Here is a 26596-nt window from a genome sequence, read left to right on the forward strand (position 1 = left end):
TTGTTTCAGGCACCGGAGCAGCATCGAGGGTTTGAGGCAGGAGAGGGACACTCGGCTTCAGAACTGTCGTCGGGCTCGCAGCCTCAGCCCCAGCAAACATAACTACCCCCATTCCCCTCCTCAATCCCGATCGCCTTCTCACTTCCGATCCCCTCCTCAAAAAGCCATATCCTCCTCCAGGGTTTCAACCTTGCCTAGCCAACGCAGAGAGTGCCTCCAACATCTCCGCCAAGAAGAAATGGAGGGCAGTAGGTAAGACAGGATCCAGACCAAATAATATTTTTGTGCTAAATTGCTCAACAGTTTTCAATGTCAGATTATTTAGTCTCTGTTGTAAAGAGGGTTATATCTGTGGATTAATTTATCAATTGATTGATTGTAAATCTGTCTTTCCCCAGGATCCCAGATCCACCCAGAGTAGAGGGTCATTATCCCTCTGAGATCGAGCAGCTGCTGCGTGACTACGGCCGTGCCCGTGAGGAGGCCAGGACGGAAATAGCGCATGCAAGGGAACGGCTCCGCGAGAGGACAGAGCAGGAGAAGAGACGTCTCCAGCAACAGGCTCTGTCTCAGGTGGTCAAGGTTAGTCCCAGCAGGAAGTCCTAGTTTCACACTCCATAGTTAGTCGATAGCCTCAAGATGTATTCAGCATATTTTCTCCATTAATTCTATAATAAAACCTTTCGGTCACCTCCCTCCGAATCCATTGACAATGGACTCGGAGGGAACATGATTCCCTGGTCAGGGATTAAAAGTGCACCATTCCTGTTAGTAGAGACCTTGAAGAGTAGGAATATGAAAATAATAGTTCAAATGCGGCGAAAAAAGGACGGTGGACTAAGAATTAGGTACATTTATTTTGGTAAAAGGTGTGATTGAATTGCTGACAACACATTATATTAGGCGACATAAATTGGTTAATCCACATTTCATGGAGTCAATTAATCAATATTCCGACTTAAGGTCGCCTATAAAACAATGCCTATTATAGTAATGAAAAACTGCACTTTGTCATATATTATTACAACATGTAGTCTGAAGATGGCGGAAGATACTGGATCATTTGAAATTTAAGAAAAACTATTTTGAGGAACATTGCACTATACACTACGTGAAAAGACATGAATTGATATTTAAAAATGTAAGGTACAACTGCATTGTTGGTTAGGGCTTATAAGTCAGCATTTCACTGCAAGGTCTACACCTGTTGTATTCGGTGCATGTGACAAATAACATTGGATTTTATTTGAATATTAATGTTTGGACATACAAAATTATCATAATTTGTAAACATTTGACATCAGTCCTTATTTAACAATGCAAATTTTATGACCTTCGTTTGACATAAAAACCGCCTGGTGGAACTCTGTTATTGCCAAAATAAACATCAAGTTGGGGGAAAAAAATGGATTGGAAGTTCTTATTTGAGGTACGAGAATGGTTTACCAAGAAAAGCTTTCAAAAGTTCTAATTAGATGTAAAATAAATCTCTACAAAAAAGGCAGAGATTGATTTCTTATTGATCATGTTCAAATTTCAGCAAGAGGAGGTGATATCGTATGGAAGCTGAAATAAAGAAAGCATTCTGGCTCTACTCCTTAGACAATGCGAATCCAAAGGGGCGAAACGCTGATTTTTCACTGTCCTCGTTTCTATAATGGGTGTTGCCTTGATTTTTTTTGGTGTCTCTGTGTCTCCTGATTCACAGACATCCAAATATCACCCAGGTATATTTTAACGTGGCCTATTGATTAACGAGACACACTTTTTATATTTTTTATTTTGTGCTAGAATTTGCCATTTACCTTGAAACATTATCATTATAAATTGTTTTATCTCAATGAGCCACTAGGCTATAAATAAATACAAGCTAAGTGCAATCAAATAATAATAAAAGAAGTGAAGGCTCACCTGAACTCATATTTGAGTTGTTAGTAATAGGAATTTAAGGTGAAATAATTGTTTCAATGTTTTTCAATGAGAGACGGTTAAAGGGATATATCCATCAAATCAAATCAAATTTTATTTGTCACATACACATGGTTAACAGATGTTAATGCGAGTGTAGCGAAATGCTTGTGCTTCTAGTTCCGACAATGCAGTAATAACGAACAAGTAATCTAACTAACAATTCCAAAAAACTACTGTCTTATACACAGTGTAAGGGGATAAAGAATATGTACATAAGGATATATGAATGAGTGATGGTACAGAGCAGCATAGGCAAGATACAGTAGATGATATCGAGTACAGTATAACATATGAGATGAGTATGTAAACAAAGTGGCATAGTTAAAGTGGCTAGTGATACATGTATTACATAAGGATGCAGTCGATGATAGAGTACAGTATATACGTATGCATATGAGATGAATAATGTAGGGTAAGTAACATTATATAAGGTAGCATTGTTTAAAGTGGCTAGTGATATACAGTGCCTTGCGAAAGTATTCGGCCCCCTTGAACTTTGCGACCTTTTGCCACATTTCAGGTTTCAAACATAAAGATATAAAACTGTATTTTTTTGTGAAGAATCAACAACAAGTGGGACACAATCATGAAGTGGAACGACATTTATTGGATATTTCAAACTTTTTTAACAAATCAAAAACTGAAAAATTGGGCGTGCAAAATTATTCAGCCCCCTTAAGTTAATACTTTGTAGTGCCACCTTTTGCTGCGATTACAGCTGTAAGTCGCTTGGGGTATGTCTCTATCAGTTTTGCACATCGAGAGACTGACATTTTTCCCATTCCTCCTTGCAAAACAGCTCGAGCTCAGTGAGGTTGGATGGAGAGCATTTGTGAACAGCAGTTTTCTGTTCTTTCCACAGATTCTCAATTGGATTCAGGTCTGGACTTTGACTTGGCCATTCTAAGACCTGGATATGTTTATTTTTTAACCATTCCATTGTAGATTTTGCTTTATGTTTTGGATCATTGTCTTGTTGGAAGACAAATCTCCGTCCCAGTCTCAGGTCTTTTGCAGACTCCATCAGGTTTTCTTCCAGAATGGTCCTGTATTTGGCTCCATCCATCTTCCCATCAATTTTAACCATCTTCCCTGTCCCTGCTGAAGAAAAGCAGGCCCAAACCATGATGCTGCCACCACCATGTTTGACAGTGGGGATGGCGTGTTCAGGGTGATGAGCTGTGTTGCTTTTACGCCAAACATAACGTTTTGCATTGTTGCAAAAAAGTTCAATTTTGGTTTCATCTGACCAGAGCACCTTCTTCCACATGTTTGGTGTGTCTCCCAGGTGGCTTGTGGCAAACTTTAAACGACACTTTTTATGGATATCTTTAAGAAATGGCTTTCTTCTTGCCACTCTTCCATAAAGGCCAGATTTGTGCAATATACGACTGATTGTTGTCCTATGGACAGAGTCTCCCACCTCAGCTGTAGATCTCTGCAGTTCATCCAGAGTGATCATGGGCCTCTTGGCTGCATCTCTGATCAGTCTTCTCCTTGCATGAGCTGAAAGTTTAGAGGGACGGCCAGGTCTTGGTAGATTTGCAGTGGTCTGATACTCCTTCCGTTTCAATATTATCGCTTGCACAGTGCTCCTTGGGATGTTTAAAGCTTGGGAAATCTTTTTGTATCCAAATCCGGCTTTAAACTTCTTCACAACAGTATCTCGGACCTGCCTGGTGTGTTCCTTGTTCTTCATGATGGTCTCTGCGCTTTTAACGGACCTCTGAGACTATCACAGTGCAGGTGCATTTATACGGAGACTTGATTACACACAGGTGGATTGTATTTATCATCATTAGTCATTTAGGTCAACATTGGATCATTCAGAGATCCTCACTGAACTTCTGGAGAGAGTTTGCTGCACTGAAAGTAAAGGGGCTGAATAATTTTGCACGCCCAATTTTTCAGTTTTTGATTTGTTAAAAAAGTTTGAAATATCCAGTAAATGTCGTTCCACTTCATGATTGTGTCCCACTTGTTGTTGATTCTTCACAAAAAAATACAGTTTTATATCTTTATGTTTGAAGCCTGAAATGTGGCAAAAGGTCGCAAAGTTCAAGGGGGCCGAATACTTTCGCAAGGCACTGTATTTACATCATTTCCCATCAATTCCCATTATTAAAGTGGCTGGAGTTGAGTCAGTGTCATTGACAGTGTGTTGGCAGCAGCCACTCAATGTTAGTGGTGGCTGTTTAACAGTCTGATGGCCTTGAGATAGAAGCTGTTTTTCAGTCTCTCGGTCCCAGCTTTGATGCACCTGTACTGACCTCGCCTTCTGGATGACAGCGGGGTGAACAGGCAGTGGCTCGGGTGGTTGATGTCCTTGATGATCTTTATGGCCTTCCTGTAGCATCGGGTGGTGTAGGTGTCCTGGAGGGCAGGTAGTTTGCCCCCGGTTATGCGTTGTGCAGACCTCACTACCCTCTGGAGAGCCTTACGGTTGAGGGCGGTGCAGTTGCCATACCAGGCGGTGATATAGCCCGTCAGGATGCTCTCGATTGTGCATCTGTAGAAGTTTCTGAGTGCTTTTGGTGACAAGCCGAATTTCTTCAGCCTCCTGAGGTTGAAGAGGCGCTGCTGCGCCTTCTTCACGATGCTGTCTGTGTGAGTGGACCAATTCAGTTTGTCTGTGATGTGTATGCCGAGGAACTTAAAACTTGCTACCCTCTCCACTACTGTTCCATCGATGTGGATAGGGGGGTGTTCCCTCTGCTGTTTCCTGAAGTCCACAATCATCTCCTTAGTTTTGTTGACGTTGAGTGTGAGGTTATTTTCCTGACACCACACTCCGAGGGCCCTCACCTCCAATACAATTGATTAGAAGGTGGAGCTCTTTTTCATGACAAGATCTCCCCTTATATCAAAAGACTTACACGACATGACCAGAATGATGTGGACACCTGCTCATCGAACGTTTCATTCCTAAATCATGGGCATTAATATGGGGTTGGTCCCCACTTTGCTGCTATAACAGCCTCCACTCTTCTGGATAAGGCTTTCCACTAAATGTTGGAACATTGCTGCGGGGACTTGCTTCCATTCAGCCACAACAAGATTAGTGAGGTCGGGCACTGATGTTGGGCGATTAGGTCTCGCTTGCAGTCGGCGTTCCAATTCATCTCCAAAGGTGTTCGATGGGGTTGAGGTCAGGGCTCTGTGCAGGCCAGACAATTTCTTTCACACCGATATCGACAAACCATTTCTGTATGGACCTCGTTTTGTGCACAAGGGCATTGTAATGCTGAAACAGGAAAGGGCCTTCCCCAAACTGTTGCCACAAAGTTTGAAGCACAGAATCATCTAGAATGTCATTTTATGCTGTACAATTATGATTTCGCTTCACTGGAACTAAGGGGTCTAGCCTGAACCATGAAAAACAGCCCCAGACCATTATTCTCACTCCATCAAACTTTACAGTTGGCACTATGCATTCAGGCAAGTAGCATTCTCCTGCCATCCACCAAACTCCTGCCATCCGCCAAATTGTGAAGCGTGAATCATCCCTCCAGAGAATGCATTTCCACTGCTCCAGAGTCCAATGGCGACAAGCTTTACACCACTCCAGCCAAAGCTTGGCATTGCACATGGTGATCTTAGGCTTGTGTGAGCTCTAGGAGCTCAGCCATGGAAACCCATTTCATGAAGCACCCGATGAACAGTTCTTGTGCTGACGTTGCTTCCAGATGCAGTTTGGAACTCGGTAGTGAGTGTAGCAACCGAGGACAGACAATTTTTACACGCTTCCCGTTCTGTGCGCTGAGCCGCTGTTGCTCCTAGAGATTCCCACTTCACAATAACAGCACTTACAGTTGACCGGGGCAGCTCTAGCAGGGCAGACATTTGACGAACTGACCTTTTGGAAAGGTGGCATCATATGACGGAGCCACGTTGAAAGTCACTGCGCTCTCCAATAAGACCATTCTACTGCCAATGTTTGTCAATGGAGATTGCATGGCTGTGTGCTCGATTTTATACACCTGTCAGCAACGGGTGTGGCTGAAATAGCCGAATTCACTAATTTGAAGGGGTGTCCACATCATTTTGTATATGTAGTGTGTGCTGTCCCCTGATCTATGCTGTTTTCCTAAAACATCTATTTTTCTTCTTCTCTGTCTACTGATTATTCATTCACATTTAGGATGACTTGCGGTATCGGACCAGAGTCAGCAGCAGTACATTATGCACTGGGTCGAGTCTGAGCCTATCCTCTGGACCAACCTCTGGCTACAACAGTGGCAACACAGCTCAGCTGAGGGACGGCAGTAGACCCTCACTGACACAGGAGGTACTGTACTAGTTTTTGAAGAAATTTTTTGTTGCTTTTTTTATGCCCAAAATGGGCACACTTACAGTTATGTTGATTCATGTGCACTGTCCCTGAAAAACGAAATGGTACGAAGTAAAGCCTAACAGTAGACCTACTGTAAACCAAACTTAAAGTAACTGTCCAGTGAAAATCTCACTTTTTAAAAGTTCATATTCTGTTAACTCAGACGCAAATATTGCTGTTGACACAATCTATACTTATGGCCAAAGCATAAATTGGAGGGAAACCCCCCCCCCCCACTTCAAACCCGTATCTGAAACAGACTGTTTAAAAAAGGCTTGCTATTTTCTCATAGAGGATGATGTCATCCTCCTGAGGAGGATTAGCTGGCTAATCAGTGGACACCTCGCATGAATATTTTTAATGACCGGTATTCACCCACATCATTCTGTTTTTGGAGTACGCTGACATCATTCCAACACAGTAAAGCTGCATTGTAACATACATTACCAGTCAAATGTTTGGACACACCTACTCATTCCAGGGTTTTTATTTAGACTATTTTCTACATTGTAGAAGAATAGTGAAGACATTTAAACTATGAAATAACACGTATGGAATCATGTAGTAACCAAAAACGTGTTTAACACATCTAAATATATTTTATATTTGAGATTCTTCAAAGTAGCCACCCTTTGCCTTGATGACAGCTTTGTACACCCTTAGCATTATCTCAACCAGCTTCATGAAGTAGTCACCTGGAATGCATTTCAATTAACAGGTGTGCCTTTTTAAAAGGTAATTGGTGGAATTGATTTCCTTCTTAATGTGTTTGAGCCAATCAGCTGTGTTGTGACAAGGTAATGGTGGCACACAGAAAATAGCCCTATTTGGTAAAAGTTTCAGCCAATCAGTTGTGTTGTGACAAGGTAGAGTTGGTAAAAGACCAAGTCCATATTATGGCAAGAACAGCTCAAATAAGCAAAGAGAAACAACAATCCAGAAAATGTCAAGAGATTTCAAGTGCAGTCGCAAAAACCATCATTCGCTATGATGAAACTGGCGCTCATGAGGACCGCCACTGGAAAGGAAGACCCAGAGTTACCTCTGCTGTGGAGGATAAGTTCTTTAGAGTTACCAGCCTCAGAAATCGGCAATTAACTGCACTTCAGTTTGCAGCCCAAATAAATGCTTCACAGAATTCAAGTAACAGACACATCTCAACATCAACTGTTCAGAGGAGATTGTGTGAATCAGGCCTTCATGGTCGAATTGCTGCAAAGAAGCCACTACTAAAGGACACCAATAAGAAGAAGGGACTTGCTTGGGCCAAGAAACACGTGCAATGGACATTAGACCAATGAAAATCTGTCTTTTGGTTTGATGATTCAAAATGTGAGATTTTTGGTTCCAACCGTCGTGTCTTTGTGAGACGCAGAGTACGTGAACGGATGATCTCTGCATGTGTGGCTCCCACCGTGAAGCATGGAGGAGGAGGTGTGATGGTGTAACACTTTGCTCGTGACACTGTCTGTGATTTATTTAGAATTCAAGGCACACTTAAGCAGTATGGCTACCACAGCATTCTGCAGCAATACGCCATCCCATCTGGTTTGCACTTAGTGGGACTATCATTTGTTTTTTCAACATGTCAATGACCCAAAACACACCTCCAGGCTGTGTAAGAGCTATTTGACCAAGAAGGAGAGTGATGGAGTGCTGCATCAGATGACCTGGCCTCCACAATCACCCAATCTCAACCCAATTGAGAGGGTTTGAGATGAGTTGGACCGCAGAGTGAAGGAAAAGCAGAAAAGTGCTCAGCATATGTGGCAACTCCTTCAAGCATTCCAGGTGACTAGCTCATTAAGCTGGTTGAGAGAATGCCAAGAGTGTGCAAAGCTGTCATCAGGGCAAAGGGTGTCTACTTTGAAGAATCTCAAAATATAAAATATATTTAGATTTGTTTAACACCTTTTTGGTTACTACATGATTCCATATGTGTTATTTCATAGTTTTGATGTCTTCACTATTATTCTACAATGTAGAAAATAGTCTGAATAAAGAAATACCCTGGAATGAGTAGGTGTGTCCAAACGTTTGACTGGTACTGTATGTAAATGTGATATTTCAGAATTGTATTTTTAATACATTTGCAAACATTTCTAAAAATCTGTTTTTGCTCTGTCATTATGTGGTATTGTGTGTAGATTCTTCCCAAAAAAATCATAATTATTTCCACAGAAGACAATAACAACAGATCAACCAGGTCTGAGTTCATGTAAAATATAATACAGATATTAGATCTAGCCTGGGCTACTTATTCATGTTCTTCAACATAAACTAGTCCCAAGCTACTACTACTACAATTGCTTAAATCTTTTGACCTGAGAACTACAACAAAACAGGACCTAAAAATAATGAATGTCCTGTTCAGATTAAAGTCATTGTGGGAAGTTAGTTGAATCAAGGCATTATAAATCATATTTTTTGGTTAGCTACAGTAGCTAGCTAACGTTAGCAGATAAGGCTAGCTACTAATATTTTTTTTAGTGATCAACTTTTTATTTAGCTTGTCATTTTTTTCAGGCGGGGGGTACAGGAATAACATTCAAAATAATATTAATTCAGATATGTTCATACATTCAGTTATAATATTTGCCTTTCATATTTCATACTTTACGGTACATGTGGGCTGCCACTTGAAAAACAACACAAGCATCCTCCCTCCCCACCTGGAAACCATGTTTCCAACCTCTTCCCACCTGTTAACTTTGACAGTCCTAGTTTGTTTTTGTCCCTATTTAAATCAACTACAAATAAATAAAAGAGTCTAAGGAATTCTCTGTGTGGTTTTTGTCTGGTCCAAGGTCACTGGGGTCCCGGATAACGGTATAAATGGGCTGAAGGTCAGGTCTCGCCCTCCCATCTGTGGTTCTCAGAGTGTGACGACCCAGCGTGCCTGGCTCTCTGCCCAAGGTAAGGATTGAGTGACTCACTACCATTACCAACAGCCGCTTTCTTCATGCACAAGGCAGAGACAACATCTCTCCAACTTCTGATGGTCTAAAGCCTGTTTGGCAGCCTGGCATCAATTCCTTTATCAAGTCAAATCCCATTATATTTGTCACATGTTATACAACAGGTGTAGACCTTACAGTGAAATGCTTACTTATAAGCCCTTAACCAACAATGCAGTTTCAAGAAATATAAGTGTTAAGTAAAAAATAAAAGTAAACGGAGCTTCAACTGTTTTTCTTGTTTTGGGGCATCTACATTTGCATCTTCCGCCTGGAGTCCCCCTGGTGGACAGTTCCAGCATCTTCAAAGTGTGCCTCGCCAGAAATATTCTATTTTTTTGGTGTGGTGCTAAGGATTTTGCCGTGGCGCAGCGCCACAGCTAAATGACTGCAGCGGAAACACTGCCATTCGTGTCTTCTTCTCCTGTGTCTTCTGTAGATGTACGGCTGGAGCCCGGTGTGTCAGGGTCTGACCCTCTGATATCATCCTCACCGTCATCTCCCACCAGCCTACGCCCGCGCACAGCCTCCTTCGGCTCTGCCTCCTCTTTATCTACAGCCTATCAGGACCTCACATCCTGTCTGCTTGGCCGCGCTATGGCTGAGGTAGAATATGACGCTTCTCCATTCAAAGTAGAACGTGCTCATCCTATTTCTATGGCTTCTCCTCCTCGCCCATCCACCTGTTACACAACCTTCAGCCGTTGTTGTGGATGTACTGCATGCTCTGGCCAAATCCATCAGCTGAGTAATTATGTCGTGTCAACACTATTTATGTGAACATTGTGTAGAATAAACAGCTGTGCTGTTCTCACCTGTGCCTCCAGGTGCGCTTGGCTGCTGCTGGTGACATGGGGAACCTAGTAAGGGGGAAGGCTGCTGCTGGTTGGAGGTGAGTTGCACTATGGTTTCTCCTCCCGTCATTTTCATAATCATTTGTAAAGACTTCTGAGAGAACACATGGTTAACACTCCGCATAACCCATATTATAACACATGACAAATGCTCATACACCCTTAAGTTATAAAGCATCAGCAAGCACACCTGCAGGCTTTAAGTAAAGTGTCAGCAAAACATGTTATATGCGACTGTAGGTACACAGAAATGAGATACTATGTTTTAACTACCTCCCTGTCCTCTCTCTCTCAGGTACCAGGGGCTAGAGCGAGGTGTCCAGGCCTTCTACAAGCCCTCCTCTAGTCCGTCAGTGCACTCCTTCCTGGGGGCGGTGGAGCTAGAGAGGCCCCTGGCCAGCCTGTGGAGCATGGTCCGAGACCACTCCAAGACCCACCTGTACCACAAGGCTATCCACTCAGCCCGGACACGGCCACTAGATGACAGCACTCAGCTGGGTGAGTCTGCTGGCTGGAGTATAGCAGGGTTGAGGTCAATTCTCTATTTGAAAATGGTGAAAGCCTTTAATGCTGCTGCCCATGTTAAAACAGGCGTTTTGGCAAAAGCACCATCTTTCCATGTCGGAGTCATTCCGTTTCCGTTCAGACAAATTCCTTCCAGGAAGTAAAGTGAAATTCAGAATCCAATTGTAATTTTCCTCATGCTTTTCCATGTGTTTCTCCTCAGTGTACCTGTTGACAGACCCGTCCTGCTGCCACCTCAAACAGCCCAGAGACTTCTGCTGCATCAGCACCCAGTCACGACAGGTCAGTAGGGTCAGAGGTCACAGGTCAGAAGCTACACACTTAATGGACCACTTGACTTCCAAGTCCCAACTGCTCTTTCTTACCAATAATTGTTTTAAATGTTTAACTGCAGAGCAAATTGGCCAGTGTTACCTAGTGTTGATTTTTCAGTGTAACATTTCTAGAGTTGATTCAGGTGTTAAATTAACTCTCTTAAGTGTTCAATTAACACCCATTGGTGTAAAAGAACATAAGTGTTGGTGGTAATAACCAGTGTTAAACAAAAACCTTGCCCATCATTATCATATTTCCCAGCATTCTGTTGCAGGTACATTTTTTTAAATCGTTTTTTTTTCTCCAATATCTATGTTTTTGCATGTACTCTACATTTATTAATTAATCTTATGCTACTCAAATATAAATATATTTTTCTAAACTTATCCAATCTTTTACTTGGACTTATTGCACCTGTTACTGAAATGGATGTTCCAGTTTAGATGCTTAAGGTAATTCTGAATGCAGGTTGTGGGTGAATAAAAATTTTAATTGCTGAATATCCCCACTCTGGCTCGATTCCAATAGGAATTCTACATCATGATAACATAAATAAGCTTAGGATCTCAGTTGAAGAAGGCCACAGGACTGGAAATGGATGTCTCTGTCACTAACAAATATAGTGATGAGCGGTTTCTCACTTGAAAGGCAAGGCACTAAGCAGTGTGTTAATTTAATACAGAAAAGTGTGGACCCGTGTAGACACTTGACCAGTGTTCAATTGAACACTGTCAGTGTGGATTTAACACTGGAGAATTTGCTGTGTGGAATCAGGGGGACAGAGAACATCTTCATTTCAGGGGCAGTGATTCTTACTGCCCTATAGCCAGGAGTTTAAATGTTATTGTCACATACACAGGATAGGTGCAGCAAAAGGCTACATAACACCCTTTTTTTACATGGTCAGGAAAAAGCCTAACTCAGTGCCCTCTTCTCTCTCCTAGGATGACCTTTGTGTGCTGGCCGTGCAGTCAGTCTTCGAGGAGTCTCTCCCTCGGCCCAGTGTGGAGGCAATCCGAGGGGAGATGTTGCCTAGCGCCTGGGTCCTTCAGCCAATCACACGCCACGGCCGAGAGGTTGTCAGGGTCATCTACCTGCTGCAGGTGAGACAGGAATCCGTGTACTGTATGTCAATGTAGAGTGGTCTGAAAAATCTATCAATCAATTCATCAAAATGATTTATCAATCTTGTTTTACATCAACAGTTCTTAAGAGCACTTCAGATGCAGATATGCTTAATGATTCCTTAATGATGTCAATGTGGAGTCTCTTCCTCTCTCTTTTCTTCCTCCCCTTCTCTTCTCCATCCCTCCCGTGGCTCACTTTTTGTCCTCCTGTCTTTCAGGTCGACCTTGGCACTCCATCCTTCCCACAGAGGCTGTTGGGAACAGTGGCAAGGAGACAGGCTGCAGTCCTGGCAGAGCTCGATTCCCTTTTCTCTCTGTGAGACTGACAGCTGGCCAGGGTCGTGTTCATTAGTCACCAAATTGAAGAAAACTGACTGAAAAAGTGAGGGGCTATTTGGACTTGTCCAATAAGAAATAATCATTTTCGTGTTATGTTTCAAAACATTTTGCTACGGTGGGCCTTAATGAACAGGCCCCAGGTTAAAGGCCACAGATGTAACAGTGAGCACTTAGACATATGTCCGGAATCTGATCTGTGACTTCTCTCTTTCAATTTGCACCTGAATTTATTTACTTGATTTTAACCTTATGAAGAGCACTGATGACATTGATTTTGTGATACGAAGTATCATGCAGCTTTTTTTATGTACATTTATTTTGATAAAAATATGTATGTCAGTACATATTTTAGTATTTTGTGTTTAAAATCGTTAATTGTAGATCTGTGTTTAATATGTATGCTTTTAGCAATCTTAATCGTATCTTGCTAAAGTTTGAGTGGTGTGGACTGGTTGTCAGGGAGGATTTGAGGGGCTGGCTCCTAGATTTGGCCCATTCAACAGATCCTACTGCGTTACTGCAACTTCCGATCAGAGAGACCCCAGGCTCCTGAAGGTTTACAATTCCCCAAACGTTTCATAATAACACCGATTTATATATAACACAAAATGATGTCTCCTATTGCCCATTCCTCTATTCAATCTATCTGTACCGTGAGACTCAGTTGTACTACTTCCATAATTACCGATTTATGATACAACATGATTTGTCTCCCATTTCACAGGCCTCCGCCTCAGTCCTAACCACTATAAAGACCACTTAATGACATGATTATTATCCTCTGAATCCTATGGTAGAGTCCTGAGGCACAGCACACTTTACCCACTCACTACCCTTAAAGCTAGAATCCTTAGTGTCCACATCCATTTTCAGACTTCCAAATGAATGATTATATACCAATTGATTCTTGAAGAGTATAACTTAGAAATGCCCCATGAGCTTAGTTCAACTGTCGTACCCCGACAAGAACCCAAAATAGAAGCTTGTTTTACTCCAACGTCTGTAAACCATGTAGATGTAGACAGACGGTGTGTAGCCTCAACCACGTGATTAGAACTACAATGTTGACATCACGGATGGTCAGTCCTTGCATCCACAGCTCTGTCTATGCATTTTTAGAGTGGTTACATTTCTCCAGGCCCATCCCTCATCTTTTTTTCTTTAAAAATAAAAACCAAAAACAGAAGCAGGGTGAGCACTTTTAAAGGGTTAAGAATTGTAGTCTAAAGGAAGAAAAAAAAATGCAACCACTTATTTGGGGTAGCTGTAAAGCTAACACTAAGTTACATACTGTAAACGATAGCCCCAAAACCATATAAGCTGAGTCTATAGGTCCTTATCTGTTTCTTAGTCAGATTTGTATGTACCATACTACTTTGTTTCTACTGTCTCCCAATGACAATGTTATTAGCCCTGCATATATGCAATACTGGTAATTTCACATAGAGTCATGTAGTAAACCATATGCTTGAGGATATAATGAACAATGGGTTTTTCTCTGAACGTTGATTAACAAGACAGCACAAACAGATCTCTGACCATGCTATAATGGAAGGTGTTTCGCAATGGTGTTGGTGAGAGAGAAGACATATTAGTTGGCCAATAATAGACCAAGCCTATTCATCTGTTAATTAGTTGACGCTTCAGGCAAGTCATGCACAGTTTTTGAGATCCAACCTTTAAAAAGCCATATTATGTGTTTTGTTGACGGTTCAGGACATTAGTTTTGCTCTAGTTGTTGTACTGCACAGTGTCACAGTAAGAAGGTCCCCGGGGAAACCAAAGAAGAAGGAACTGATATGAAAGATCTAGTTTCCCCGGGGATAGAACAATGAAGTAGCTGACTGACAACCTTTTTGTACTGAGTTTTATTTGTATCCATATATTTACAAGTGCCTATTATGTGACATGAATGTATAACACCATGTCAATATGTATAATTATTTTTGTTTTGTTATGTTGTTTATTTTAATAACTATATATTCTAATCCTAAAGAAATGCAAATGAGTGTGTGTTATTTTCCTATATAAACTTGACATATTTTAAAATGTGTACATACCTGCAGCTTGTCACTTGTTTAGCTGTGTAAATATGAGGTATATTCATTGTAAATTGCAGGGCTGTTGTCCAGTTCCTGACTATAGCCCCTAGACTTAAATATATCCATGATGTATTAACTTAGCCTACTCAACAGTATGTCCTTGTGTATGTTGATTGTTGCCGCCCTCCTATTTATTTGTATGGTATGCAATGTTGGCCATGATCAACAATGTTTTAAATTTGACCACAATCAATGAATCATTACATTAAATAGTGGAGCGTCTACACTGTATGTACACTGCTATAGCTTGCTGGAGTGAAGCACTGGCTTGTTTGAATGAGGACCCGGTGGGAGCAGAGTAGTGGAGGTGACATTTCTGGCGGGGGCGGAGGTTGTTATGTGTTCCAATTAGACCAGACCGACAGCCAGGCTGTGAGAGGAGGGGAGGGGGCGCACCCCACCACACAGAAGTGTGTCTATAGCTGCCATTTAAAGTCACCAGCTCATGACAGGAATGTCTGTCCCCTGCGCACAGAGATCATGTACTAGATGCGTCTACTTTATTTTTAACACATTGGATGGGTCAAACGATGGCTCACTGGCTGACGGAAATGAGGAATGAGCGTGCTGTGTGCCAGGCCGCAGCTTTTGGACCGCAAGATTTACAACCCCTTTCTCCACCTTGCCCCTCTGGCTCTCCAAGACCATTCCCTCTGTGCGGAGTCCACTGCCGTGACCAGGACCGGTGGGAAGCTTCAATGGGATTATAATTGGCTTTTAATTCGAGGGACATCAGAAGGTGTATATTTTCCTACAGGATTAAATCAAGCAAAGGTGAGTTTCTTTGATAGGGAAACGTTTCATGTAAATTCATACAGGTGAACTATTTACATTCTTAAAATGATAATGGTTATGTGTTAGATTATTATTGAGAATACTGTTTACAAATATATTTATTGACATAGTGGTCTTTCAGTGCGATTCATTTCTAAATGTAGACACCAAAGGCAAATTTTGCTTACCACCTGTTGTTGCTCAATGCAAAACTTAAAGGACAGTCCCTTCCTTTCAAATACCACGATGGATAAACTGTTGTAGCATTGGCTACATTTCAGTTTTGTATTTCTTGCTTATTGTTCTGACACATATATTATTCAGATTTTATCATTTTAACTTTGAAAGGATTTAATTCGGTACTCCGTAAGTAGGCGGGTGTTTAGGTGAACTTTTGGCGCGCGCGCTATGCGGGGTCATAACGGTCTTGATGCATATTCTGCGCGCTTCTGCTGACAGAAATCCAAAGGGCGCTTCGCTTGCTGCCCAACCTTTCTAGTGTTATTGGAAAGATTACATAGTTTTCAAAGAGAGGGGAGAGAGATGAAGACAAAAATATTGTCTCAAAATTGTTGACTGCTGGAGGGATACTGCTTTCTTTAATCCTCTTCATACACAAGGCCACATAGAGCTCTCTCCACTCCTTGCCTTTGGCACATGGAGAATAATATAATAAAATATAATATATATTTTCTTTCCTTAAAGGGCAATTCGGTTGCTGCAAGAATACACAGAATGGGTGCTCCTCTCCACACTAGGAGTATGTAACTGTTATATAATTTTACTTACGTGCTGCACTCTACTCTCCATGAGCGGGAGGCAGTATTGAGGCAAAAAAACTATTCCATACCAACTCAAGGTGTCATAAAAAATGCAATCCCAACATAAATGATATATTTCACATGACCCTTCCCTAGTGTAAAATAATTGCACACCCTCTCCATCATAGAATTAACAAAAAATAATATTGACGACCACAAATAATAACCGTGTGTTTATAAAGGTGGATATAGACCACACCAGCATGCTTTTGTTGCGCAGTCGGTGCCACGCAGGGCTACCAGCCAGAAGGTTGAGGTTTCGCGGATCACCACCACCGACGAGCTCACTCTCCCTGCCTGTTTCATTAGGCCTACACTATGATCAGAGCCAGCTGCACACAATGACCAGCTAGGGGGAAATGAGATTTTCAACATTTTTATGCCTATTTAAACTATATAACGTTTTTTTTCACCAACAGATTTCTGTGCCAATGTACCACACAATCAATCAGCAAAGCGTACCGACTTCGGGCGCTTTAATATCATGGTTTACGTTTTCAACACCACAATAAATAGACTATGTCAATCTCAGCAAACAGAACATACATTCCTCCCTACCTTGTAGGCCTATCCAGTACAGAAGGCTTGGCTTGACAATCTGTGATTGTCATTAAACTTGTTGGTGTTTTGTAACAGATGTCTCTTTCCATTCATCAAATGTCTGCTACACAGTTTAGATTGATAGATGTAATTTGTCAGTTAAAACTGTATTACATTTTTTTTTAAATCCTCATTAATCTACACAGAACACCCAATAATGACTAAGCAAAACTTTTTTTTAAATCTTTTGCTAATTTATTCAAATTAAAAAACAGAAATACCTTATTTACAAAAGTACTTGCGATGAGACTCGAAATTGAGCTCAGGTGCATCCTGTTTTCATTGATCATCATTGAGACGTTTCTACAACTTGATTGGAGTCCACCTGTGGTAAATTCAATTGATTGAACATGATTTGGAAAGTGACACACCTGTCTATATAAGTTCCCACATTTGACAGTGCATGTCAGAGTAAAAACCAAGCCATGAGGTTGAAGGAATTGCCTGTAGAGCGCTGAGACAGGATTGCATTGAGGCACAGATCTGGGGAAGGGTACCAAAATATTTCTGCAGCATTGAAGATCTCCAAGAAGCCTCCATCATTCTTAAATGGAAGAAGTTTGCAACCACCATGACTCTTCCTAGAACTGGCCGTCCGGCCAAACTGAGCAATTGGGGGAGAAGGGCCTTGGTCAGGGAGGTGACCAAAAACCCGATGGTCACTTTGACAGAGCTCCAGAGTTTCTCTGTGGAGATAGGAGAACCTTCCAGAAGGACAACCATCTTGGTAGCACTCCACCAATAAGGCCTTTATGGTAGAGTTGCCAGACGGAAGCCACTCCTCAGTAAAAGGCACAACAGCCCGTTTGGAGTTTGCCAAAAGGATTCTCTGGTCTGATGAAACCAAGATTGAACTCTTAAGCCTGAATGCCAAGCGTCACGTCTGGAGGAAACCTGGCACCATCCCTAACAGTGAAGCATGGTTGTGGCAGCATCATGCTGCGGGGATGTTTTTCAGCGCCAGTGACTGGGAGACCAGTCAGGATCGAGGGAAACATTGTCACGCTCGCTATCCTCAAACTCCCTGTCATAAATCGACCAAGGCGCAACGTGCATGTAGTTCTACATCTTTTAATGAAAGTGAATCCCGAAACAACCAAAAAACAAACAGGTAAACAGCAAATAACGTGACGGAACCGAGGTACATAATAATAATTACCCACAAAACACAGGTGGGAAAAGGCTACCTAAGTATGGTTCTCAATCAGAGACAACGATAGACAGCTGCTTCTGATTGGGAACTATACCCGGCCAAACACAGAAATACAAAACATAGAATGCCCACCCCAACTCACGCCCTGACCAAATCAAAATTAGTTAAAAAAAGAACTAAGGTCAGGACGTGACCAACATGAACGGCCAACAGGAATTTCTGATGAAAACCTGCTCCAGAGCGGGGTGACGGTTCACCTTCCAACAGGACAATGACCCTAAGCGCACAGCCTAGACTACACAGAAGTGGCTGCAGGACAAGTCTCTGAATGTCCTTGAGTGGCCCAGCCAGAGCCCGGACTTGAACCCTATCGAACATCTCTGGAGAGACCTGAAAATAGCTGTGCAGCAATGAACCCCATCCAACCTGACAGAGCTTGAGAGGATCTGCAGAGAAGAATGGGAAAAATTCCCCAAATACAACTGTGCCAAGCTTGTAGTGTCATACCCAAGAAGATTCGAGGCTGTAATCGCTGCCAAAGGTGCTTCAACAAACAATTGTGTATAAGGTCTGAATACTTACAGTACCAGTCAAAATTTTGGACACTCTACTCATTCAAGGGTTTTGTTTATTTTTTACTATTTTCTAAATTGTCGAATAATAGTAAAGACATCAAAACTATGAAATAACACATGCAATCATGTAGAAACCAAAAAAGTGTTAAACAAATATTTTTTGTATATATTTGAGATTCTTCAAAGTAGCCACCCTTTGCCTTGATGACAGCTTTGCACACTCTTGGCATTCTCTCAACCAGCTTCACCTGGAATGCTTGGAAATCAACAGTCTTGAAGGAGTTCCCACGTATGCTGAGCAGTTGTTGGCTGCTTTTTCTTCACTCTGCGGTCCAACTCATACCAAACCATCTCAATTAGGTTGAGGTTGGGTGATTGTGGAGACCAGTTCATCAATCAATCAAGCAATCAAATGTATTTATAAAGCCCTTTTTGCATCAGACAATGTCACAAAGTGCTATACAGAAACCCATCCTAAAACCCCAAACAGCAAGCAATGCAGATGTAGGAAAAACTCCCTAGGAAGAAACCTAGAGAGGAACCAGGCTTTGAGGGGTGGCCAGTCATCTTCTGGCTGTGCCGGGTAGAGATTATAACAGTACATGGCCAAGATGTCCAAACGTTCATAGATGACCAGCAGGGTCAAATAATAATAATGACTGTGGTTGTAGAGGGTGCAACAGGTCAGCACCTCAGGAGTAAATGTCAGGTGGCTTTTCATAGCCTATCATTCAGTGTTAGAGACAGCAGGTGCGGTAGAGAGAGTCGAAAACAGCAGGTCCGGGACAAGGTAGCACGTTCGGTGTACAGGTCAGGGTTCCACAGCCGCAGGCAGAACAGTTGAAACTGGAGCAGCAGCATGATCAGGTGGACTGGGGACAGCAAGGAGTCACCTAGGGCTCGGGTCCTCAGAGAGAAGAAAAAGAGAAAGCGAGAGAGAGAATTAGAGGAAGAATCCTTGAATTCACACAGTTAATTTGATGCAGCACTCCATCACTCTCCTTCTTGGTTAAATAGCCTTTACACATCCTGGAAGTGTGTTTTGGGTCATTGTCCTGTTGAAAATTAAATGATAGTACAACTAAGTGCAAACCAGATGGGATGGCATATCGCTGCAGAATGCTGTGTCAGCCGTGGTGTTTAAGTGTGCCTTGAAATCTAAATAAATCACTGACAGTGTCACCAGCAAAGTGTCACCAACAAAGCACCACCACACCTCCTCCTCCATGCTTAACGGTGGGAACCACACATGCAGAGATCATCCTTTCATCTAATCTGCGTCTCACAAAGACACGGCGGTTGGAACCAAAAATCTAAAATTTGGACTCATCAGACCAAAGAACAGATTCTCTTTAGTAGTGGTTTCTTTGCAGCAATTTGACCATGAAGGCCTGGTTCACGTAGTCTTCTCTGCACAGTTGATGGTGAGATGTGTCTGTTACTTGAACTCTGTGAAGCATTTATTTAGGCTGCAATCTGAGGTGCAGTTAATTGCCGATTTATGAGGCTGCTAACGCTTAAGAACTTATCCTCTGCAGCAGAGGTAACTCTGGGTCTTCCTTTCCTGTGGCGGTCCTCATGAGAGCCAGTTTCATCATAGTGAATGATGGTTTTTGCGACTGCACTTGAAGAAACTTCTTGACATTTTCCGGAATGACTGTCTTAAAGTAATGATGGACTGCTGTTTCTCTTTGCTTATTTGAGCTGTTCTTGCCATAATATGGACTTGGTCTTTTACCAAATAGGGCTATTTTCTGTGTACCACCATTACCTTGTCACAACACAGCTGATTGGCTCAAACACATTAAGAAGGGAAGAAATTTCACCAATTAACTTTTAACAAGGCACACCTGTTAATTGAAACGCATTCGAGGTGCCTACCTCATGAAGCTGGTTGAGAGAATGCCAAAAATGTGCAAAATTGTCATTAATGTAAAGGGTGGCTACTTTGAAGAATCTCAAATATAAAATATATTTTGATTTGTTTAACAATTTTTTGTTTACTACAAGATTCCATACGTGTTATTTCATAGTTTTGATGTCTTCACTATTATTCTACAATGTAAAAAATAATTTTAAAAAGAAAAACCCTTGTAGGTGTGTCCAAACTTTTGACTGGTACTGTATGTAAATGTGATATTTCAGAATTGTATTTTTAATACATTTGCAAACATTTCTAAAAACCTGTTTTTGCTTTTGTCATTATGTGGTATTGTGTGTAGATCGATGAGGTAAAACAAACTATTTAATACATTTTAGAATAAGTCTGTAATGTAATCAAATGTGGAACAAGTCAAAGGGTGTAAATAGTATCCGAATGCACTGTATCTACACACATTACAACGATTTTTAAAAGTGACCATGATTGCGCAATAAAGTCAGGACTTATTTCCATTGTGGTCCCTATCTTTTTTTTGTATATAAATACATATAAATGACATAGATACAGACATATTACAGAGAAACAATCCCCAAAATATATACTGTTTTGACCTTATCTTAAAAAGTGGTTACGGTTGGTATGGCTTTGAGTTGCTGTGGTACTTTGTTCCACTCAAAAGCGCTGGTATTTAACAATGTATTCCTACCAGTAGACGCATATTTGTGGAGCATCAAGATCATCCCCATGCACTTTTACCACCCTGTGAAGTTCATCATTATTTAACATGTAGCCTAATACAAGGTTTCCCAAACTTGGTCCTGAGGGCCTCCCTGGGTGCACGTTTTGGTTTAGGCCCTAGCACCACACAGCTGATTCAAATAATCAAAGCTTGATGCTGAGTTGGTAATTTGAATCAGCTGTGTAGTGCTAGGACATTAAACCAAAACGTGCACCCAGGAGGAAACAAAACGTACACCCAGGAGGAAACAAAACGTACACCCAGGGGGAAACAAAACGTGCACCCAGGAGGAAACAAAATGTACACCCAGGGGGAAACAAAACGTGCACCCAGGAGGAAACAAAACGTACACCCAGGAGGAAACAAAACGTACACCCAGGAGGAAACAAAACTACACCCAGGGGGAAACAAAACGTGCACCCAGGAGGAAACAAAACGTGCACCCAGGAGGAAACAAAACATACACCCAGGAGGAAACAAAACATACACCCAGGAGGAAACAAAACGTGCACCCAGGGGGAAACAAAACGTACACCCAGGAGGAAACAAGATGTACACCCAGGAGGAAACAAAACGTGCACCCAGGGGGAAACAAAACGTGCACCCAGGAGGAAACAAAACGTACACCCAGGAGGAAACAAAACGTACACCCAGGAGGAAACAAAACGTACACCCAGGAGGGAAACAAAACGTGCACCCAGGAGGAAACAAAACGTGCACCCAGGAGGAAACAAAACATACACCCAGGAGGAAACAAAACATACACCCAGGAGGAAACAAAACGTGCACCCAGGGGGAAACAAAACGTACACCCAGGAGGAAACAAAACGTACACCCAGGAGGAAACAAAACGTGCACCCAGGGGGAAACAAAACGTGCACCCAGGAGGAAACAAAACGTACACCCAGGAGGAAACAAAACGTGCACCCAGGAGGAAACAAAACGTGCACCCAGGGGGAAACAAAACATACACCCAGGAGGAAACAAAACGTGCACCCAGGGGGACAGGACCGAGTTTGGGAAACTCTGACCTGATAAACTGCATTCTTTCCCAGGATGTGGTGACATTTTTTAATCCAACATGTACTTTACTTGCATAAAAAGGTCGGATGGAGACCTGGTTGATATCAAGGCATTTTGAGGATGCTGGAATGATATTTTGGACGAATGTGCGTATGCCCAGAGGAGACTTTTAAAGTAGACAAATCAGATTGAAAACATGGTGAATGGTTGTGTTTATGCCACATATACAGTGTAACACATTTCAAATGACAAATATTTAGGCTATATTGATGCGTTCTAGGTGCGCGAGGAAAAGCCCTCGTATTGGAGAGGAGGCTTAATGCTTGCTCTGCCTGTATTGTCTCTAAACAAGATCCAATAGGGGATCATTTCCAGCTGCGTGTCTCATGTCTTCACTGTTCTTTCATGCACAGTGATGCACCTGGCCTGTCAGCTATTCATAGTTGTTATTGTGGATTCATATTGAAAATTGATGCAGCTTTGTGTGGTATGATTGCTAATAGCCTATTGCAAATATGTACAAATGCTCCACCTACCACTATTGTCACTATTAATAGTGGATAGTGGGCAGGATAGACAGACTGGTAGACTATTTTGACCTGTGGTATAGTAAAAGTTACTGCGCAGAAAAACGTTGCGCATGAGGGTAGTACCAAAACACCTTGATATGGGGGAGGCGCATGGAAGCAGATGAAGACATTTGGCTAGGATGGAGGAAATGATATATTACAACCTGCAAAAGAGCGAATGCAAACCTGGGAGAAAACTCTACCCTCCCCTGTGCCCAATAAAATACCATACAACCCTCCCCAAAGCCCCCCAGAAGTTTGACAACCCTCCCCAAAGCCCCCCAGAAGTTTGACAACCCTCCCCTATTTTGGAACACCCAATACTGTCCCTAACCTCTCCCAAGATCAAACTCACGTGTTATGGCGGTCCAAACAGGGTTTAGTATTGCCATTCTAGTAGGCTACAAATGGTATAGTAATATAATATACTGTCATGTTCATATCCTAAATTAATGAGGGTTTAACTCAATATTAAAATCAACATGAAGCCACTTGACCATTCCGTTTCAGTCATTTTTATCAGACACTCTTATTCAGAGCAAGTAGGGTGAAGTACCTTGCTTAAGGGTACATCAACAGATTTCACCTAGTCAGCTCAGGAATTCAAACCAGCAACGTCATTTCAACCCCCGAATTTAAATGTGCAGATTTTTTTTACCCAAATCAAATGTCATGGTGCCATTTTTTGTTGATTTCACGTTGAATTCATGACAACTCAAATGTAAATCAAAAATAGACATTGAACTGACGTCTGTGCCCAGTGGGATCTTTTTATGTGTAGATTGATATGTTGTGGTAGTGTCTATGAAAAGTATATGGTGTAGTGTTGTCTTTGTCTGTGTGGCAGGTATAGTTGTGCATTAGAGGACAATCTATAGATATTAACAATCAATCAGAAGCAGGAATGACAGATCTCAGACTGTCCCCCGAGTGTAGGGGAGCAAGGTAGATGATTGCCCCTCCTGTCTCTCTCTGTCACACTCTTTGATGTAGCTTTTTCTTTATTCACTGTGGGGCAGCTTCCCTGGCACAGGTTAAGCCTAGTTCTGCACTAAAAACCATCTGAATACTTAAGCGTATTAGTGCAGTACTAGGCTTAATTTGTGTCTGAAAACATGGTACTATGTGTTTGCCTCTACCAGATTTTCACCATGCGAAGACGAGATGACACAAGACCTCACTCCAGCTGTTGCTGTTACACTTTCCCACACGTTGAGTCGCTAGTCCTCCTAACCACACCCATCTGCCATCTCTCCTTTCTCCCTCTCCACTTTCCATGCTACTCAGAAAACCCAAGAATTACAGATGGAACATCGGCTGGCTGTGTTCTCTAGTTAGTTGCCATGGTTCCTGCTCGGTTGTTTTGTGTTAGCCTTTATATTTTACACAAAGGGAGGTGTTTTTGTATTTCCATTCCCCTCTCTAGCTATCATGAAATTCATTTGAAAAGGTTTGAATAGGCGGTCTAATCACTGTTCAATCAGGATGATTGATTGAAAGACGTATCTTGCTGAATGTACCCAGCTGGTGTTTTTGATATTATAATTGGTGAGGACTGTAATGGGGCTAAGGTTTCTGCCTCCACCTGAACTAAGCTGTGCCTGGGTAGAGGCTGCCAGTTCAGTGAAGAGGTAGTCTTTGTCCATGCCATGTAGAATCCAGAGAGGCTATGCCATGACATGTGCTCCTGTCGTCAGTTTGGCCCAGAGCAACATGGCGTCCTGGGTTCCATGCAGTTAGGCTAGTGGATTTAATGGTGTCGGCAGACATGCACGTCACATAGCGTAGGGACATGCCTGCTCTGTTGGAGCTAGCCCAGGTTGTGTGTGCGGTGATAAGGGGATCCCCTGTGCTGCTAGTCAGTGGGTGGAGGTAGGGTTATGTCTGATAACATCCCCCTGCACGGGACTGATACAGAGATGAGGAGGAGGGAGACCTGGGCCTGAATTCACAAAGCGCCTTAGAGTATCTCTGTTCCTTACCGAGCAGATCAGTCACTCAATACAGTCTTCGCTCACAGTCGCTGTTGTCCCTGTCTGTTCCTACGGCTAGAACTGAGATGGGGAAACAATATTTTTCCTATAATGCCCCTTCATCCTGGACCATGCTTCAAAAGATAGTTAGTGAAATTAGGGAGTTAGTCCTTGCCTGTTTTTAAGACTCTGATTGACAACACTGTTTGTGATAACTGCAGCTGTTTGTAATATTCAATTGTATTCGTAACTTGTGACACTTTGTCTTTTGTGTGCATTTTGTATGTTTTCGTTTGGTAATATTTTATGTACACGCTGCCATTTCCCTGTTTTGCCTTCTTGCCAGGTCGCCCTCGCAAAAGAGGTTCTTAACCTCAGTGGGTCTTACCTGGTTAAATAGAGGTGAAATAAATAAAAAAATTAAAAGGAAGTGCTGATCTACGATCCTCCCTCTTATTTATTATGATTTATAATGGCTAAACTGAGTCTCGATCCACCGGGACTAACACCACTGTATACTACGTAACCACAACCAGGGCCCCTTCTCTGAATGGAAAAGAACCAGTCATCCTTTTATCTCCTTAAAACCAGAGGTTGACTTTGTCGTGTGAGGGGAGGGGAGAGGTAATGTGCATAGTGTGATTGTATCTCCACAACAAAGATGGTACAGTCACACCTCTGAACATGTGAGTAGAACTCAAAGTAATCATGCCGGGTTTCACTGAATCCTTGAGATGCAGTTGAGACACAGTATGTTTCAAGTTTCAAGTTGTATTATTTTAGTCGTATGTTCAGGATAAACATGGTATTCACCGTCCAATAAAATGCTTATTCGCAGGCTCCTTCTCGATAAGTGCAGCAACAATAAGAAATAATCAAAGATAAGAATAGGAACATAAAGTCTGTGTGTTATAAAACTAACTTTCTCCCAAATCCCCGTTGACATCAGTGTATGATTTATGTGAAGGTTCAAGCTGCACGTGCATAGCTCAAGTCGGGCGCCGGCCACGTTGTAAACATAACGAGTTACAATATCTGTGATTTGCATTGAATTATGACTCTCTAGTACTAATATCTAGTATTTCTGCACTACAGGAGAACACCACACAAGGACTCTCTCCCATATTCATTGGACTGTACAGACACATTCCCACACAATATTTAGCAGACACTCCTATCCAGAGCAAGAAGGGTGTTAAGTGCCTTCCTCAAGGGCACATCAACCGATTTTTTTTGTTACCTAATCAGCTCAGGGATTCAAACCATTGACCTTTCTGTTACTGTTAGGCGACCTGCCTCCCAGCTACACTAACATAAAACCAGATGTAGCCAGCAGAAACACACAGACCCACATTTACAGTTGAAACGTTGACCGTACAGCATCACAAGAAGGCGGTTTGTGCGTAACATTCATCAAGTTCCCCAGTAGAGACAGATAGGGGGTGGCCCTTCCCTTGTGTGGGGTGATAAGAGCGGCACGCTGCACTAAGATAGAGCTATCTTGGTGGCTAACCTTTACCCGCCTTTCCACACACACACACACACACACACACACACACACACACACACACACACACACACACACACACACACACACACACACACACACACACACACACACACACACACACACACACACACACACCCCACTCTGTGACGGTTGGGGGATATGTCAGGCTCAAAATGGCCACGGCCGATGAGGGATGAGTGAGTTGAGGAGTGAAGGGAACTACTTGTGATTCCTAAATAGCAGCAAAAGATTGTAAACAAAACAGTATACATTCCTAGGATGTATGTTACAGCATTTCTTCTCTTGGAATTTTTGCTTTACATTCAGAACAGTTTCTTGTCTTCCTATAGTCTGCCATCTTTTTGTTTGAAATTGTAGATTTTGGACAGGCAGTCTTTTTTTATACTAAATACTAACATATAAAGGGAGGTGTTTTTGTATTTCCATTTCCCTC

The 26596-nt window shown here is 42.1% G+C and overlaps 2 protein-coding genes across 4 annotated transcripts in view; both read left to right on the plus strand.

Moving 5' to 3' along the window:
* stard9 (StAR-related lipid transfer (START) domain containing 9) overlaps positions 1 to 14745 on the plus strand; it is a 55896-nt gene extending 41151 nt beyond the window's left edge. For both annotated transcript variants that reach the window (XM_031828631.1, XM_031828632.1), the window contains 10 exons: positions 10 to 252; positions 399 to 582; positions 6113 to 6259; positions 9112 to 9220; positions 9701 to 9867; positions 10089 to 10153; positions 10411 to 10613; positions 10843 to 10922; positions 11900 to 12058; positions 12301 to 14745. In XM_031828631.1, coding sequence (XP_031684491.1) covers positions 10 to 252; positions 399 to 582; positions 6113 to 6259; positions 9112 to 9220; positions 9701 to 9867; positions 10089 to 10153; positions 10411 to 10613; positions 10843 to 10922; positions 11900 to 12058; positions 12301 to 12402 — 1459 coding nt within the window. In that variant the 3' untranslated portion in view covers positions 12403 to 14745. The remainder of the gene's footprint in view (positions 1 to 9; positions 253 to 398; positions 583 to 6112; positions 6260 to 9111; positions 9221 to 9700; positions 9868 to 10088; positions 10154 to 10410; positions 10614 to 10842; positions 10923 to 11899; positions 12059 to 12300) is intronic.
* Positions 14746 to 14946: 201 nt separating this feature from the next.
* The window catches only part of sptb (spectrin, beta, erythrocytic), a 60181-nt gene continuing 48531 nt past the window's right edge, over positions 14947 to 26596 (plus strand). The window contains exon 1 of one of the 2 annotated variants that reach the window (XM_020487680.2): positions 14947 to 15297. The gene's annotated coding sequence lies outside the window, so the exon portion shown is untranslated. The remainder of the gene's footprint in view (positions 15298 to 26596) is intronic. The other variant, XM_031828635.1, reaches the window with a different exon arrangement.

Source organism: Oncorhynchus kisutch, linkage group LG7 (assembly GCF_002021735.2).
Source record: "Oncorhynchus kisutch isolate 150728-3 linkage group LG7, Okis_V2, whole genome shotgun sequence".
In the NCBI taxonomy this organism is placed as follows: Eukaryota; Metazoa; Chordata; class Actinopteri; order Salmoniformes; family Salmonidae; genus Oncorhynchus; species Oncorhynchus kisutch.